General features: G+C 45.7%; 1 protein-coding gene across 3 annotated transcripts in view; it reads right to left on the bottom strand.

Annotated features, from left to right (window-relative positions):
* The window catches only part of SCYL2 (SCY1 like pseudokinase 2), a 408,171-nt gene that overhangs the window by 37,425 nt on the left and 356,007 nt on the right, over window positions 1-14,739 (bottom strand). For all 3 annotated transcript variants that reach the window (XM_085653887.1, XM_085653888.1, XM_085653889.1), the window contains one exon: window positions 9,900-10,019. In XM_085653887.1, coding sequence (XP_085510013.1) covers window positions 9,900-10,019 — 120 coding nt within the window. The remainder of the gene's footprint in view (window positions 1-9,899; window positions 10,020-14,739) is intronic.

The raw sequence follows: 14,739 nt of genomic DNA, 5'->3' as shown, positions 1-14,739 counted from the left end.
GCTGTAGAGTCATATGCTTTAGCATAGATCGCCATCTGGTGTTGGGTCCGGATGTTTTCACTTTGTTTTTGTTCGAAGAAGTCTTGTAGTCACGAGGTAGGTGACTCCTCCTTTTGGTGATAATGCGCATGGGTATCGACTCCATCCTTAGATTGTTTAGCCATAAAGGGTGATGATGGAGTTAGTAAAGTAATAAAAAGAGATGTCCATGTAAATTGTATCTAAGTAAGATATCACTGCAACAAGTAAAGGTACCCGGGGAGGGGGGTGGGTGCATATGACTCTACAGCTCTATATGCCAAGAACAGATGCATACTGGGTAAGTAGCATTTTGCGTTCGAGGCATATGAGCTGTAGATCATATGCTTTAGCATAGACTATAAAGAAGTTATTTTTGAAGGGGTGGCTAACCTGTAGCTGTTGCAGTGGTTTGAAATTGTGTTCGTAAAACTGCCTGGCTGACACTAGCTTGTTGTTTTGCTAACACATCTACACAATAGTGTTTTGTGCATGTGTGTGGTGTAGACCATGTTGCAGCTTTGCAGATGTCATCTATGGGTATGTTTCCTGAGAATGCCATAGAAGCCCCTAGTTTGCGTGTAGCGTGCGCTATAGGGGGAATCGTTAGTGTGCGTTTAGCCTTGATGTAGCATATTTGAATGCACTTAACTATCCACCTTGCAATGCCCGATTTTGATATGGGATTGCCTTTATGTGGTGGAGAAAAAGCAACAAATAGTTGTTTCGTTTTCCTAAAAGATTTTGTTCTTTCTATGTAGTAAAGTAATGCTCTCTTAACATCTAATGTGTGAAGAGCACGTTCTGCCACTGAATCTGGTTGAGGGAAGAACACAGGCAACTCAACAGATTGGTTGATATGAAAGGCAGAGATGACTTTAGGTAAGAATTTGGGGTTTGTTCTAAGAACCACTTTGATTTGATGTATTTGTAAAAATGGTTCTTCTATGGTTAGTGCCTGAAGCTCACCGATTCTTCTTAGAGAAGTGATGGCTATAAGGAAGGCTACCTTCCAGGTGAGAAATTGTATTTCACATTTGTGCAACGGCTCAAATGGTGGACCCATGAGTCTTGTAAGGACTATGTTGAGATTCCACACTGGAGAAGGTGGAAGTCTGGGAGGAATGAGTCTAAGTCCTTCCATAAAAGCTTTAATAGCGGACACTCTAAAAAGAGACAAGTGCTGTCAATTTTGCAGATATGCAGCTATTGCAGCGAGATGTAAGCGTATGGATGTGAACGCTAAATTAGAACGTTGTAGGTTTAATAGATAACAAATTATGTCTTGTATTGAAGTATCTAGTGGATCGACCTGATTGTTGTTACAATAAACAATAAACCTCTTCCACTTTTCTGCGTAGCATGCTCTTGATGTAGGTCATCTAGCCTCTTTGATAACATTCATACAGTCTGGCAGAAGATTAAGGTAGCCAAACTCTAGGATTTCAGGTGCCAAATCGCAAGGTTGAGCTGATTGGGATCTGGATGTCTTATCTCTCCATGGTTCTGAGTAAGAAACTTGGGGGAGAGGTGTCGTTTTTGGTGGGGATACCGATGGTTCCAACAGAATTGTGAACCAGGGTTGTCGGGCCCATGTGGGAGCAATTAGGATAAGCATGAGGGAGTGCTGTTTGAGTTTCCGAACCACTAATGGAATGAGTGAGAGAGGTGGAAAAGCGTAAGCAAATATCCCTGACCAATTTATCCATAGTGCATTGCCTTAGGACAATGGGTGTGGATGTCTGGACACGAAGTTTGGACATTTTGCGTTTAGGTGGGTGGTGAACAGATCTATCTCTAGGAAGCCCCACATTTGAAAGAATGGGAGGAGAACTTGAGGGTGAAGTTCCCATTTGTGTATCTGCTGTCGTTGAAGACTGAAGAGATCTGCAACTTGGTTGTCTACTCCTGGAAGATGTTCTGCAAGGAGATCTATTTTTTGAGGTATGGCCCATCTCCAGATGCTCTGTGCTAGCTGTGATAGCTGTAGAGAGTGTGTCCCCACCTTGCTTTTGTATGTAGTACATCGCTGTCATGTTGTCTGTGCGAACCAGGACAGCGTTGCCTACTAGATGAAGTTGAAAAGCTTTCAATGCTAGAAACATTGCTAGCAGTTCGAAATGGTTTATGTGGAGTTGTTTTTGTTGCAGAGTCCATATGCCCTGAATGGTATGTTTTCCCAACAGTGCTCCCCAACCAGTGAGGGATGCGTCTGCTGTTAGCACTATCTGTGGAACCGGATCGAGAAATAGTCACCCCTTGGAAAGGTTTTGTATGTTCCACCAGTGCAGAGAGCGATGAGTACGGCCATCTATCAACACCAGATCTGAAAACTGACCTTGAGCCTGGTTCCACTGACGTGCTAAGCATTCTTGTAGGAGACGCATTTGAAGTCTTGCATAGGGAACGATTAAAATGCAAGAAGCCATCATTCCAATCAATTGCATGAACACTCGGGCTGGTAATGAGTGTTGAGGCTGAAACTGTGATATTACAGCTTGCATGTTGCGAATCCTGACTTGGTTGGGGTACGCTAGAGCTTTGTGAGTGTCCCTAGTGGCTTCCAGATACGCTTGTGTATTGGATGGTTGGAGGTGAGACTTGGTGAGGTTTACAGTGAACCCCAAGTCGTGAAGCAGTTGGACTGTCCTTTGAGTGTGATGTAGGCAGCTTTGTTGTGATCTGGCTTTTATCAGCCAGTTGTCTCGGTAAGGGAAGACATGAACGTGCTGTCTTCTTAGATGAGCTGCGACTACTGCCAGGCACTTGGTGAAAACTCTGGGTGCTGTAGTTACTCCGAATAGAAGAACTTTGACCTGGTAATGTTGTCCGTCCACCACAAACCCAAGATATTTTTTGTGAGCAGAGTGAATGGGTATATGGAAATAGGTGTCCTTTAAGTCTAGAGTGGATAGAAAGTCGCCTTGCTGAAGTAGTGGGGGCACCTGTTGGAGTGTGACCATGTGGAAGTGGTCCCACTGTATGTATAGATTTTGCTGTCTGAGGTCTAGTATAGGCCTGAAAGAGCCGTACTTCTTGGGGATTAAGAAATACAGGGAGTATACCCCGATGCCTTGATCTATTAATGGGACAGGCTCTATAGCATGTTTTTCTAACATTGATAGAACCTCTTGTTTTAAGAGGGTGAGATGTTCCGGTGACATTGCATGTGCTTTTGGAAGAATATTTGGGGGGAGTGCTTGTAAGCTCCAGGCAGTAACCATATTGGATAATTTGTAGCACCCACTTGTCTGAGGTGATTGAATTCCAGACAGGTAGGAATTGAGAGAGACGTCCCCTGACAGGAGTGGAATGATCGGGGGTAGCGGAGGGAAGTCATTGTTTATTTGCAGGGGAAGTGTGTGTGTAATTACCTCTACCTCTTCCCCTACCACCATTGTTTCCTCTAAAACCTCCTCTAGAATAACCTCTGGACGAGGGGGATTGATTGTTGCCCTTGTAAGTAGACGTGGCATTGTCAGTGGACATAGGCTCCGAGCCACCCCTGTAAAATGAGCGGCGAAAAGAACCTCTACTGGTAGGTAACTGTAAAGCCCCCATGGACTTTGTGACCTCAGTGTCCGTTTTCAGCAATGTATCACAGCTGGGCCGAAAAGATGCTCTTTGTCAAAGGGTTGGTTAAGTATGGAGGTTTGCACCTCTGGCTTAAAGCTGGAGATTCTGAGCCAAACGTATCTGCGTAATAATATACTGGTGTTAATTGCACGAGATGCTGTGTCTAGTGCACGTTTAATGGAGGTGTAGGTAATAAGTTTCCCTTCCTGAATAAGGTCGTTAGCCTTAGATTTATATTGGTCAGGCAAGTGTTGCATGAGTTTTTCTAGCTCATCGTAATGAGCCCTGTCAGAACGAGCTAGCAGCGCCTAGGAGCGGATTTGTATTTTTTATCCACTCTAGGTGTGATTATTCTTGTCCTTATAGGATCCTTAAAGATCTCGTCCGTGTGTTTTAACATGCCTTTCAGCATTGGCAAGGTATGAGTAGTTCTTTCTGAGGAAGAAAGTGTCTCAAAAAGGAAATCCTCTTCTAAAGGCTTTTTATGAAGTTCTACCCCATGATATGGAGCAGCCCTGTTAAGGAGCTCGAGATAGCCAATGTTGTCATCAGGTGGGGAAGGTCTGGAGGGAAACAAATCAGGGTCATTATCTGTATTTGGATCTGTGTGGTAATATTCCCAAGCATCAGTTTCCTGATCCTCATCCCCATCCCCATCATCCTGTGGGTCAGGTGTAATAGGCCTTGGTGGTGAATTTATTGGTGTAATAAGCAAGTTAGGATTAGGAGGAGGAGAAGGAGGTGGAATATAAGGAGGAGAAGGATTAGGGCCATATTCTTCTTCTTAGGAGGAATAGGATAGTCCTCTGGCAAGTCAGCTTTCCGTTTTTTTGGAACGGTTGCCTGAATATGTCCTGTTTTAGGGTTTATAACCAGCTTTTTCTGTTTTGGGTCGAAAGTTGGCTCATTAGATGGAGGCTCTTTGGGGAGAGTGTCTTTGTCTTTCCGTGGAGATTTAGACGCCGAAGGTTTTGGCTCCGAGCCCTTGGGCGTCGATGATTTCGGCTCTGGGTGTTTGGGCTTGGAGGATTTCGGCTCCGAGTCTTTGGCCTTGGTGGATTTCGGCTCCGAGTCTTTGGCCTTGGAATGTCTCGGCTCGGAGTCTTTGGGCTTGGAGGGTTTCGGCTCTGAACCTTTCAGCGTCGAAGGTGGAATTTTCAGTCCCGAAGGTATGTTGACCGATAGATGCTTGGTCTTATGTTTTGTTGCCGAAGGTGTTAGTTCGGCATCGGAGCGGGGCTGGCTCGAGCCCGAGCCAGAAGGCTTTTCCTTTTGTTTCGGAGCCGGGCCAAAGGGCGGGGCATAGGAAACGTTTTGTCGGTGCCGACCTGAACCCGAGGGCAAAGGAGGGACCGGAGCCTTTGCCTTATGTGGAATGAGCATAGGGGGATCTGTATTCACGGTACGCTGCCCTGCAGTGATGTCTTCCTCTTCTTCCATGTCGGAGTCGGCCTCGGACACGGAAATCTGCTCTTCTTCCTCTGGAGCTGGATGCTGGAAACCGGAATCTTCTCCGAAGATGTCCGGAATAGAGTCGCTCTGATGCTGCATTTCGTGGCGCAGAGCCAGACGATCACAAAGTGTTTTTTTCAATCAGAATGATCGACACGCGTCGCAGTCCTTTTTGTCGTGTTCCGGGGACAAGCAGTGGTGGCAAACTTTGTGCAAGTCGGTGTGTGGAAATTTAGCACGACACCTGGGACATAGTTCAAATGGAGTCCGTTCCATCGACTGCTAGCACGGTCGGCACAGGAAGGCCCAACGGCCTGCCTCAAGATTTCCGTTGGAAAGTTGTTCGAAGTGAGAAAATGCGCGTTAAATGAGGAACCGTGATCGAAAACAATACCGTTGAGGGTGGTGGATTGCGCGTCGAAGGGGTCCGAAAAACAGTACCTAACCGGAGCGCAGCAATGCACATCCAAACCCGATGGCGGCAAAAAAACAATCTAAGGATGGAGTCGATGCCCATGCACACTATCACCAAAAGGAGGAGTCACCTACCTTGTGACTACAAAACTTCTTCGAACAAAAACAAAGTGCAAACTTCCGGACCCAACACCAGATGGCGATCTATGCTAAAGCATATGATCTACAGCTCATATACCTCGAACTGTTGATTCCCCGCGAGATCCTGAATTGCACCCGTATCCTGTTAGGCTATCCCCACCAGATGACACCAATGCCTACCATGAAGTAATCCAGAGTGTAGCTAGACACCACAAAGTGGACAAGGATGTGATATATGAAGAAAATGACTTCCTAGTGGAGACTCTCCAAGTCTATATGCAAAGTCCAATTCCTACCCATGCTTAAAGGCATGCTTAAATCAGCCCCAGAAAATTGTAAGGAGCTGGTAAAAGCTAAGGTGGCAACACCTAGGTTACAGAAAAAGTAGAAGCTATTATCTAGGTCGCCACCAGACTCCTTGGAGGCTCACACTTCATGCAAGTGAGCCTCTGACAAGCCACAGGTGATGTTCCTCTGCCTGATAAGTAAAGCAAAGGACTACATGCAGTGAGCAAAAGAGTAACAGTAGCGGCAGTTACTCATTGGTGCATAGCCAATTCTGTCAGCCTCTTCTCCAGGTATGACAGGTTTCAGTGGGAGGAGAGAATGTCTGAGGGGAAGACTATCTTGGACACCGACATTCACTGTGTGCTTGATGCTACTGTTGCAGTTTACGGGGGTATTAACACTAGTGTCCTCCTCTGGAGACATCCCTGACTTTTCATCTCAAGGTTCAAACCCACAGTCTAGCAACATCACCTCAACCTCCTGTTTGACAGATAGCATCTCTTTGGAAGCCCGGTAAGAGTTGATAGAAACAAATAAAAAAGGACAAAGAGTTTGCTAAGTCCATGGGTATCCTGGTAGGAGCCAAAGCTACATACCCAATCTTACCAAAGACAGAAGCACACCTTCCATCAACAGGTAGGAAAAGATTACCCCAGGGGTGCATATATAGGAAACAAGAGGAAGGGTACAGGTGACTACTATAAATGAACTTCCACCTCTAAGCAGTGACATGCCCCACCCCCATCCTCCCATACTCCTCCCCCACCACCACCACACAACACCTGTCAGGGACAGAATACATATCTTTTCTTGCCGGGAGGAAAATCGCATTAGACCAGTCAGTTTCAATAGTGGCTTGCAACGGCTACCACCTGCAACTTCTCACAACCCCTCCCAACATCCCGCCCCAGAGAAACGTCCTCGGCTAAGACCAACTCTTGCTCCTCAAGCAAAAGGTATAAGTGCTCCTCTAAAAAGGACAACAGAGAATGTGCTTCCACACCAGGGAAACGTGTGCACTATCTTTACTAATTCATTCCCAAAAAGGACGGCTCCTTCAGCCCTCGAAACAAATCCATCCTGTGAGAAAATTTCCATATGACGCTGCAGGATGTTATTCCTCTGCTCTGAAAAGGTGACTACATGTTTGCGCTCGACCTCAAGGACGTCTACTTCTACATACCGATCCACCCTGCCTGTCCGGTACCTTTGCTTTGTGCTAAGTGGGCATCACTACCAATTAAAAGTACTTCCTTTCAAGGTCACCACAGCTCCAAGGGTGTTAACGAAGTGCCTAGCAGTGGTAGACACTCATTTGCAAAGGTCGGAGCACTTACATCTTGACTGATCAAGGTAGCAGCAGACAGCAATACCTAGAGCACACTCAAGCAATGATTTCCCTGCTTCAAAGCTTTGGATTCTTCATTGATGCAACCAAGACCCACCTCCACCCTCAACAGATCCAGCCCTTCCTGGGTTCTGTACTGAATGCACTTACAGGGAAAACCTGCCTCAACCACCAGACAACGTTGGCATTCCTGCAGCTTCTGCCTTTTTTCTGCGCAATAATCAGCTTACAGTTGAATAGTGATGCAGCTTCTCAGGATGATGGCCTTGTGCTTTTCAATCGTACCACACACCAGGATCCACATTAACCCCCTACAAGAGTGCCTTACCAGGCAATGGTCACAAGCAGAGGGTCACCGGGAAGATCTAATGTTGGTTAAGGCCAGCACTCACTGCACTGGTGGAACAGCAACAACTTGTTGCAAGGTTGTCGCAGGTGATCATTACCACAGACTGCTCCCTCACAGGTTGGGGTTCACATCTCTACAATAAGCGTGCATGGGGTGTGGGAAAGACGGTGATGGTTGATACTAGCGCAAATTCCTTGGCCTATATGTGTCAAGGCGGTAGCCTGTGGTTTTCCCTTCCCATCTGATGATAACCACGAGTACTGACTGCTTGAGTTTGCCTCAGCTGGGATGCGCTCAGCTTCGGTGATTATGTGTCCTTTTACTGTCGGAGGCCAGAATATCTTGGCGATTGAGTTGGGGTGGATGGGAGGGGTGGGGGGGGGGGGGAGTGAGTGAGTTGTTGGCCCACACAACTGTAGTTTTTGATGGTACAATTTGATGCTTTAGCTACTGTGTTAATACATTTCTAGTTAATTACATCTTTACTTTGCTAATGCACCTAAAGTATCCAATGTATATATCTGGCCAATTGTTGGCTCACTGCAATACAATGCTGTAAGTTTCACTTGGAGAACAGCTAAGTATACAGTTGCGAAACCTAATAAACTACGTTAAAAAAAAGGGCCATCTCTGTGAGCAGATGTTCATTCCTTTCGGGCCTTCCATCATGGATCTGGAGCTGTGCTCCAGACTCTGTTGGCTTTCCGATGACTCCACACTTTTTCACAGTGTGCTAGGAAACAATGTTTCCACCAAAAATGACAGGATCAATGCCATGCAGCAACTGTGGGAAGCATATATCTGTCAAAGAACTACAACTGGGCTCAGGACATGACTCAAACTCGTGTGATATGTTTGCCCTCATGCACCTAAAGACTATTCAAGATAGAAAAGTAAAGTTGTATGTCAATAAAGAAGATGCAGCCTTTGTGTAGATCCTGCTCCAAATCGCGGGCCTCTTCTTGTTAATGGGGTTGCTCCCCAAACCATTCTATTTCCGCTCTAAGTCCTCTAATATGTTCAAGTTCCACTCCAAATGCAAGCATAAAAAGCAAAGCCACTCTGACTCCAAAAAGACGACAAAATGGTGTTAATCTCAGGCGCACTTAATCGGGGTCACCAGCCACAGAGACGACCCCTCAGTTCATCCTTACGTAAGAGTTTCTTGGGCCATGGTTGACTCAGCAGCAGAATGAGGCCTTCAAAAGCACAACCAGCTATCATGCACCAACTTCCACTCTGCCTCTACCATGTTGCCGCTATCGGCAGATGCTCCATTCTCTTCTCGGATCTGACTCTGACCATGTGCCAGGATGTTGATGATGGAGAGGAGGAGTTTTTAAAACAGCAGCGCTACAGCAAGCTGGTGACCCCTTCTAAACAATTTGCCCTTGAGAACCTGCACCAATCTCCCCTTAATTGACAGCAAGGAGGCCTTCATTAATTTTCCTCCATTTTGAAATCCTTCCCTGCTCCCCGCACCTCGTTCCCGTAGCGCCAGGAGGCTCCTTGCGGAGTGACAGTTCGCGCTTTATAAATGCACACTTACATTACATTACATTACATATGACGAACTGGGAAGCACACCACAAATGACAATCAGCAGTACTCACTATTTTCCTTGAGTTAATGCTCCCCCAAAAAAATGTTCCTTTTTCACAGGTGTTTGTCCAAAATGTGACAAGCACTTTATAAATGACGACCTCTCTGCTATTCCCACATATCTATTCTTGAAGAACCCACAAACATGTTGAGGGTTTATGGTTATAATCAAAGTAATTCACTAACATGTATCTAAAGACTTACCTGTATAAACTAACATTTGACCTTCATGTTTCCAAACGCAACAAAGCCTCTAACTTTCAATATGGTGAAGAAATTATACAATTGATGTTTAGCAAAAGAACAATCTTCAACACACTTTACCAATTCAACAAAACATTGTAATTTCAAAATGTATTATCTTCATCTTACTTTATACTTATACAATTAAATACGGTTATTTATCAATTATTTTCTTCAATTCGATCTTACATTCTGGAGTACATTCCAACATAATCTTTCCTGCATAATGAATTTGTTCCTTGGGCTTTTCATAAAAAAAAGCGGCACCAAAAATCAATATTCTCTGGGATTTGCAAACCCCTCCATTTATTGAGTTAATGTTCAGCCTCCATCCATGAGATAAAGTTATTTCATTGAGTGTGTCAGGCCTATTCAATTGCTTCCATTGACTTTTCAATAACTCATAGACATCACTAATGTATTTGCACAGCTCTATACTCTGATGTATCTAGAGAATCACATTCTCACCTGTTTTGCTGCAACAATCGGTGTGACAGATTTCGGTTTGAGTGGTTGCTGGCTCTTAAATTTCTGGACTTGCTCTTGTTCTTTTGCCAATTTTTGCTTCTCCTCAAGAGTAAGTGAGACCTTTCGAGAGAAAAGAGACGGACACATATTATGGGTTTCCTACTTTAAGTAGCACATCCATTTGGGTCCCCACAAACATACTGTAAAGAAAATACAGTACTTTAACTCCAACAAGCAGTCTGAACATATCACTTGCTAAAACAAAATGCTTTTACGAGCAAACACAGGTAGTATACATCCTAGCTTCTACCGCAGCTTACCTTTTAGATGGGCTCAGAGCACATGCAAAACCATCCATAGCACCATTTATGGTTTTGGGTGAATGTGCCTACTATAAGAAAAGATAACATAACCTTGAAAGAGAGCGAAGCTGCAGAAATATCTGTACTCTTCGGCAACCTTCATTTACAGGAGAGGACAAAGATATGGGAGAATGCATTGTTGAGGTAAGAATACAGGCGTCTCAAATTTTTATAGAGTTGTGAAAGATTCCATTCACAGTAAGGCATGAAAAATATTGGCAAATACTCGGATCATTTAAGGTGGGGAGCTTCTTAGGGGTGCTTGTAAACCTCAGGCATGTAACCTTTACGCCATCAATATTACAGCCTGAAGAGACAGCAGTGACCCATCAATCCCAAAGAGCAGGCAGTGCATTTAAAGATGCATAACAGGGTGATCAAAATTGTTGAGTGTAGGAAGCTGGCTCTGTTTACACTATACTTACAAGAGGTATAGTGTGCACTGAGTCCGGTAGGTCCCCAAAGGTATGGCAGAGATTAAAGTATTTAATACCTTACTCTCAATTTAGTGGTAGCTGGGCTGAGCATTTAAGCTTATCAGAAGCATGTATTGTAAACACTCAGGCAAGAAATGATAGCACATGATAGTGGTAGCTGGGCTGAGCATTTAAGCTTATCAGAAGCATGTATTGTAAACACTCAGGCAAGAAATGATAGCACACACTCAAAGACTGAATCCAGACCAATTGGTTTGTATAAAAAGTTTATACTTCATATTTTATTAAAGAACCAAGCTTTACTTAGTGCAGATAAGTTTGCAGTATCTCACAGTAACAATCCTTTTCAGGAAATGTAGTACTGATTGAAGTATGTCAAAATATACTTTGACAGTATGTTATTAGTTTTGTAAATGCAGAATAATTACAGTTTAAGCTTTGCAAGGTAAAGATGGGCAATGCACGGAATTGTTCTGAGTTCAATGCAATCCTATGGAGAAAGACAAGGTTACTAACTTACGGGTAAGTACTAGGATTAAGCGTTCAGTTTCAGGTTTGTAGCACTGGCACGGGGCAAGGGTCAGGTCGATGCAAAGAGTGCACCCTCTGTGGCACAGGGGCTGGCGGGTGTCGAGGTCAAAGGAAAGGTCGGGTGCCCAATGCAATCCTATGGAGACAGGGGTTACTCTGAAGAGCACTAGTTACAGGTAGGTACCTGCGATTTCAGGGCCAGGGATCAGCACAAAGTGGGCCACAAGTAGGCACCAACAGTGCACCTCCAGCGGCACACGATGGGGCAGGGTGCAAAAACGGCGTTGGGCTCCTAATGGAGATCAATGGAGGTCATCGTTCAGGATGAAAAGCTGCAGGCTCAAAGCAGGAGACTTGATGAATGGTCCCAAAGACTGGAGGGTCGAGTTGGAGGGCTGCTGGACACAGGGACACTGTCGGTCGGGCACCCCAAGGCCAGGTGCTGCTTGTGCAAGGGTGCATTTTCGTGTCAGGTTTCCTCACCAGATCCGGTCGGGGGCCCGTCTAAGTTGGGCTGAAGGAGTCGAAGCGGAGGTCGGAGGAGTTAATTTAACACTGGATCCCAGGTGAGGGTCGCCAGGGGGACCTCGCTGTGGTGTTGGGCACTCAGACCCGGGCCGTGGGCTTCAGGTGCAGAGTGGTGTAGACCGCGTCCGGAGCCTGGGGCTTGAGTTTGTTGGTGCCCACGGGAGATCAGAGTCTTTCTCGAAGGCAGGGCAGGTCTCCGGGGTTCTTAGGGCTAGGGCCAAGGCAGTTGTTGTCATTCTCTTCTCTGCAGCATGGCTCTTGGGTCCTTCTTCTTAAGTTGTCGAATCTAAGGAGCCAGGTTCAGGGGTTGCCCCTAAATACTAGATTTAGCGGCGTTACAGGGGTGTGCAGGTTGGGACCAACAGGTCCCTTCCCTGGGGTGTCTAAACCCTCTCTTATGCCACCCTCCAAGATGAGGGGACATATGCCTCGTCCTGATTGGTGGAGTCCCCTCATCTTCAAGATGGAGGGGACCGAGACGTGTGCTTCACTTCGCCTCCCTCACCTGAGGGGTGGGGTTTGCAAAGGTGAGCACACCTCCCTTTCTTTCTATGTTTTCCAGCCGATTCTCCCACCCAAAGTGGAGGTCAGACCGGTAGGAGCCCAGCTGCTGATGGCAGCAGAGGATAGGGGTAGCTAACAAAGGTGACAAGTCCTTATAGCTTTAACTAAGCTTATCTTCGGGGAGGAGGCATGACACCTCTGCCCAGGATGTGCTTTGTTTCAGGACCCAGAGGGCGAAGGGCTCTCTATCCAGGGGTCCAGAAACCTGTCTGATGGAGGCAGATGGCAAGTAGCAAGCCAGAAACCACACCAGGGCTAGTCGTTTTTCAGGGGGCATCTCTAAGATGCCCTCTAAGTGCATTTTACATTACATCCATCACTGGCAGCAGTGTGTGTTTAATGGACTGAGAACTGTGGTACTAAACTTCTCAGTCTTCAGTAAAGCCCTCATGGAGCTGTGGAGTTTGGGCTGACAAACTCCCAGCCCATGTACTCAAAATGGCTTCAATGCACTGTCTGTGAATGGCACAGACACTGTAGGGGCATACTGCTCATGCAGCTATGCCCTCACCTATGGTATGGTGCACCCTGCCTTTAGGGCTGTGAGGTCTGCTAGAGGGGTGACTTACCCATGCCACAGGCAGTGTTGGTGGGCATGGCACACATGGATGTGTGCCATGTCTACTCTTCAATTTGCTCTGCACCAAAACATGCAGCCTGTAGTGTGTGGGTGTTAAGGTGAGGGGTCTTTGAGGGTGACATAATACATGCTGCAGCCCTCAGAGGCCTTCTCTGGTCACAAGGTCCTTGGTATCAGGGGTACCTTTTACAAGGGACTTACATGTGGCCCAGAGGTGTGCCAATTGTGGAGACAAAGGTACTGTTTTGGGAAAGAACACAGGCACTGGGAGCAAGATTGCCAGGGACCTAGGGCACAGTGAGTCAAGCTGGCATCATGTATCTGGCAAAATATTAGCGGGTAACCATCTAAAAAGGGGCACTTTCCTACACTGAGCAATAATCTACACTCTTTGTAAGTTTGTCTGCTTTCTGCAGTGCTATTCAGCATCCCTAGCTAAGGTTCAAAAGCTAGTCTATGGGCAACTTCATCCTATGAGAAGGAATATCAAGGCTTCGGTAATGTCGGGCTCACAAACCCTTGGGGTTTGTGGCCAGAGAGTGAAAAGAAACATAGCTATGCCATGCATTTTGGTATAATTTCCTCACAGCTCTGTCCTCTAGAAAGCCAGCTCAGAAGGTGTGAGCTAAAAACTGTAAAGTCACAAGCAGGTTAAAGCAACCTCCTATCCACCACTGGGTCATGAGCCAAGGCATATTTTCCAAGAATATAGAGAAGGTGTAAGTGGGAGCAGGTCTAAAGGGCAGGGCATGATCCTTCAGTCTGTCTGGCATAGTTGTATAAGGTTGGTGCTGTTTTGTAGTCCAGACCAGGAGCACTGCAAGTCCGTGTGGCTTGTGGGAAGCCCCTACTCTTAAATTAATCCTCAACACAGGCCTGTCTTATGACCAAGAAAGTTTGCCTACTCCAAGGACAATCCAATTATCCAAGCACGGGGGAAGCAGCTTCGGTTGTGTGGCCCAGCCCTAAACCTAATCTTACTATAAATCAAAATGCAATGGAAGTCCTGTTCGAAGCATGCCACCAATTTCAGATTATGGTGCGAAGATTCCCCCCACACTCCAGAAGCCTAGTACCCTGCCACCAGTGCAGTTTCCCTCAGACATCAGCAACACCCCCAGCCTTGTGCTCTTCAAAGCATAACCAGACGCCCACTTTTTCTGACTCTCGTCAATGTCTGAACCTTCTACTCTCCCTACTAAGGATGATAGTTATAGGGCAATATATTGATCCACCTAACAGAATAAATGATGTTTATGCCTTTGTCTGATACTTCATCATAGAAAAATTAATCAATGTAACACACAATACCAGTTTACAAAAATGACCATCCACAGCATTATGAAGTTCGTAACAAGAAAGTTGCCTCCTACATAGCTCTGATCCTCTCTCAAGAACAAATGCATAAAAATAAGTTATGCAAGTGCCATACAAACAACATAACTATAAACCAATGCCAGGAGTACTGGCTCCTGCCAAAAATACATCAGCCTCGATCACAACCAGCTCTTATCTGAAATACTCTAGTTTGATTCTAATCATTTCAAATTTAATCTGACATACTCTAACCTGACTTTATCCATCCCTGCAATGGACTAGTCTGGTCTAAACCAACGCCAGGAAAAGATGCATGTTTGATGTTTTTTTCCGCCTCTATCATCTATTCTATATAATTTAAGGAAAATGCTACTTACCAGTATGCATCTGTTCTTGGCATGTAGAGCTGCAGAATCACATACTTGTGCATAGATCGCCATCTGGTGTTGGGCTCGGAGGTTTGCAGTTTGTTGTTGTCTTGGAAGCAGTCTTTGTAGTCATGAGATCGGTGACTCCTCCCT

This window comes from Triturus cristatus, chromosome 4_1 (genome assembly GCF_964204655.1).
Source record: "Triturus cristatus chromosome 4_1, aTriCri1.1, whole genome shotgun sequence".
Classification (NCBI taxonomy): domain Eukaryota; kingdom Metazoa; phylum Chordata; class Amphibia; order Caudata; family Salamandridae; genus Triturus; species Triturus cristatus.
The sequence above is the reverse complement of the archived record's forward strand: the minus strand, read 5'-3'. Positions and strand labels throughout refer to the sequence as shown.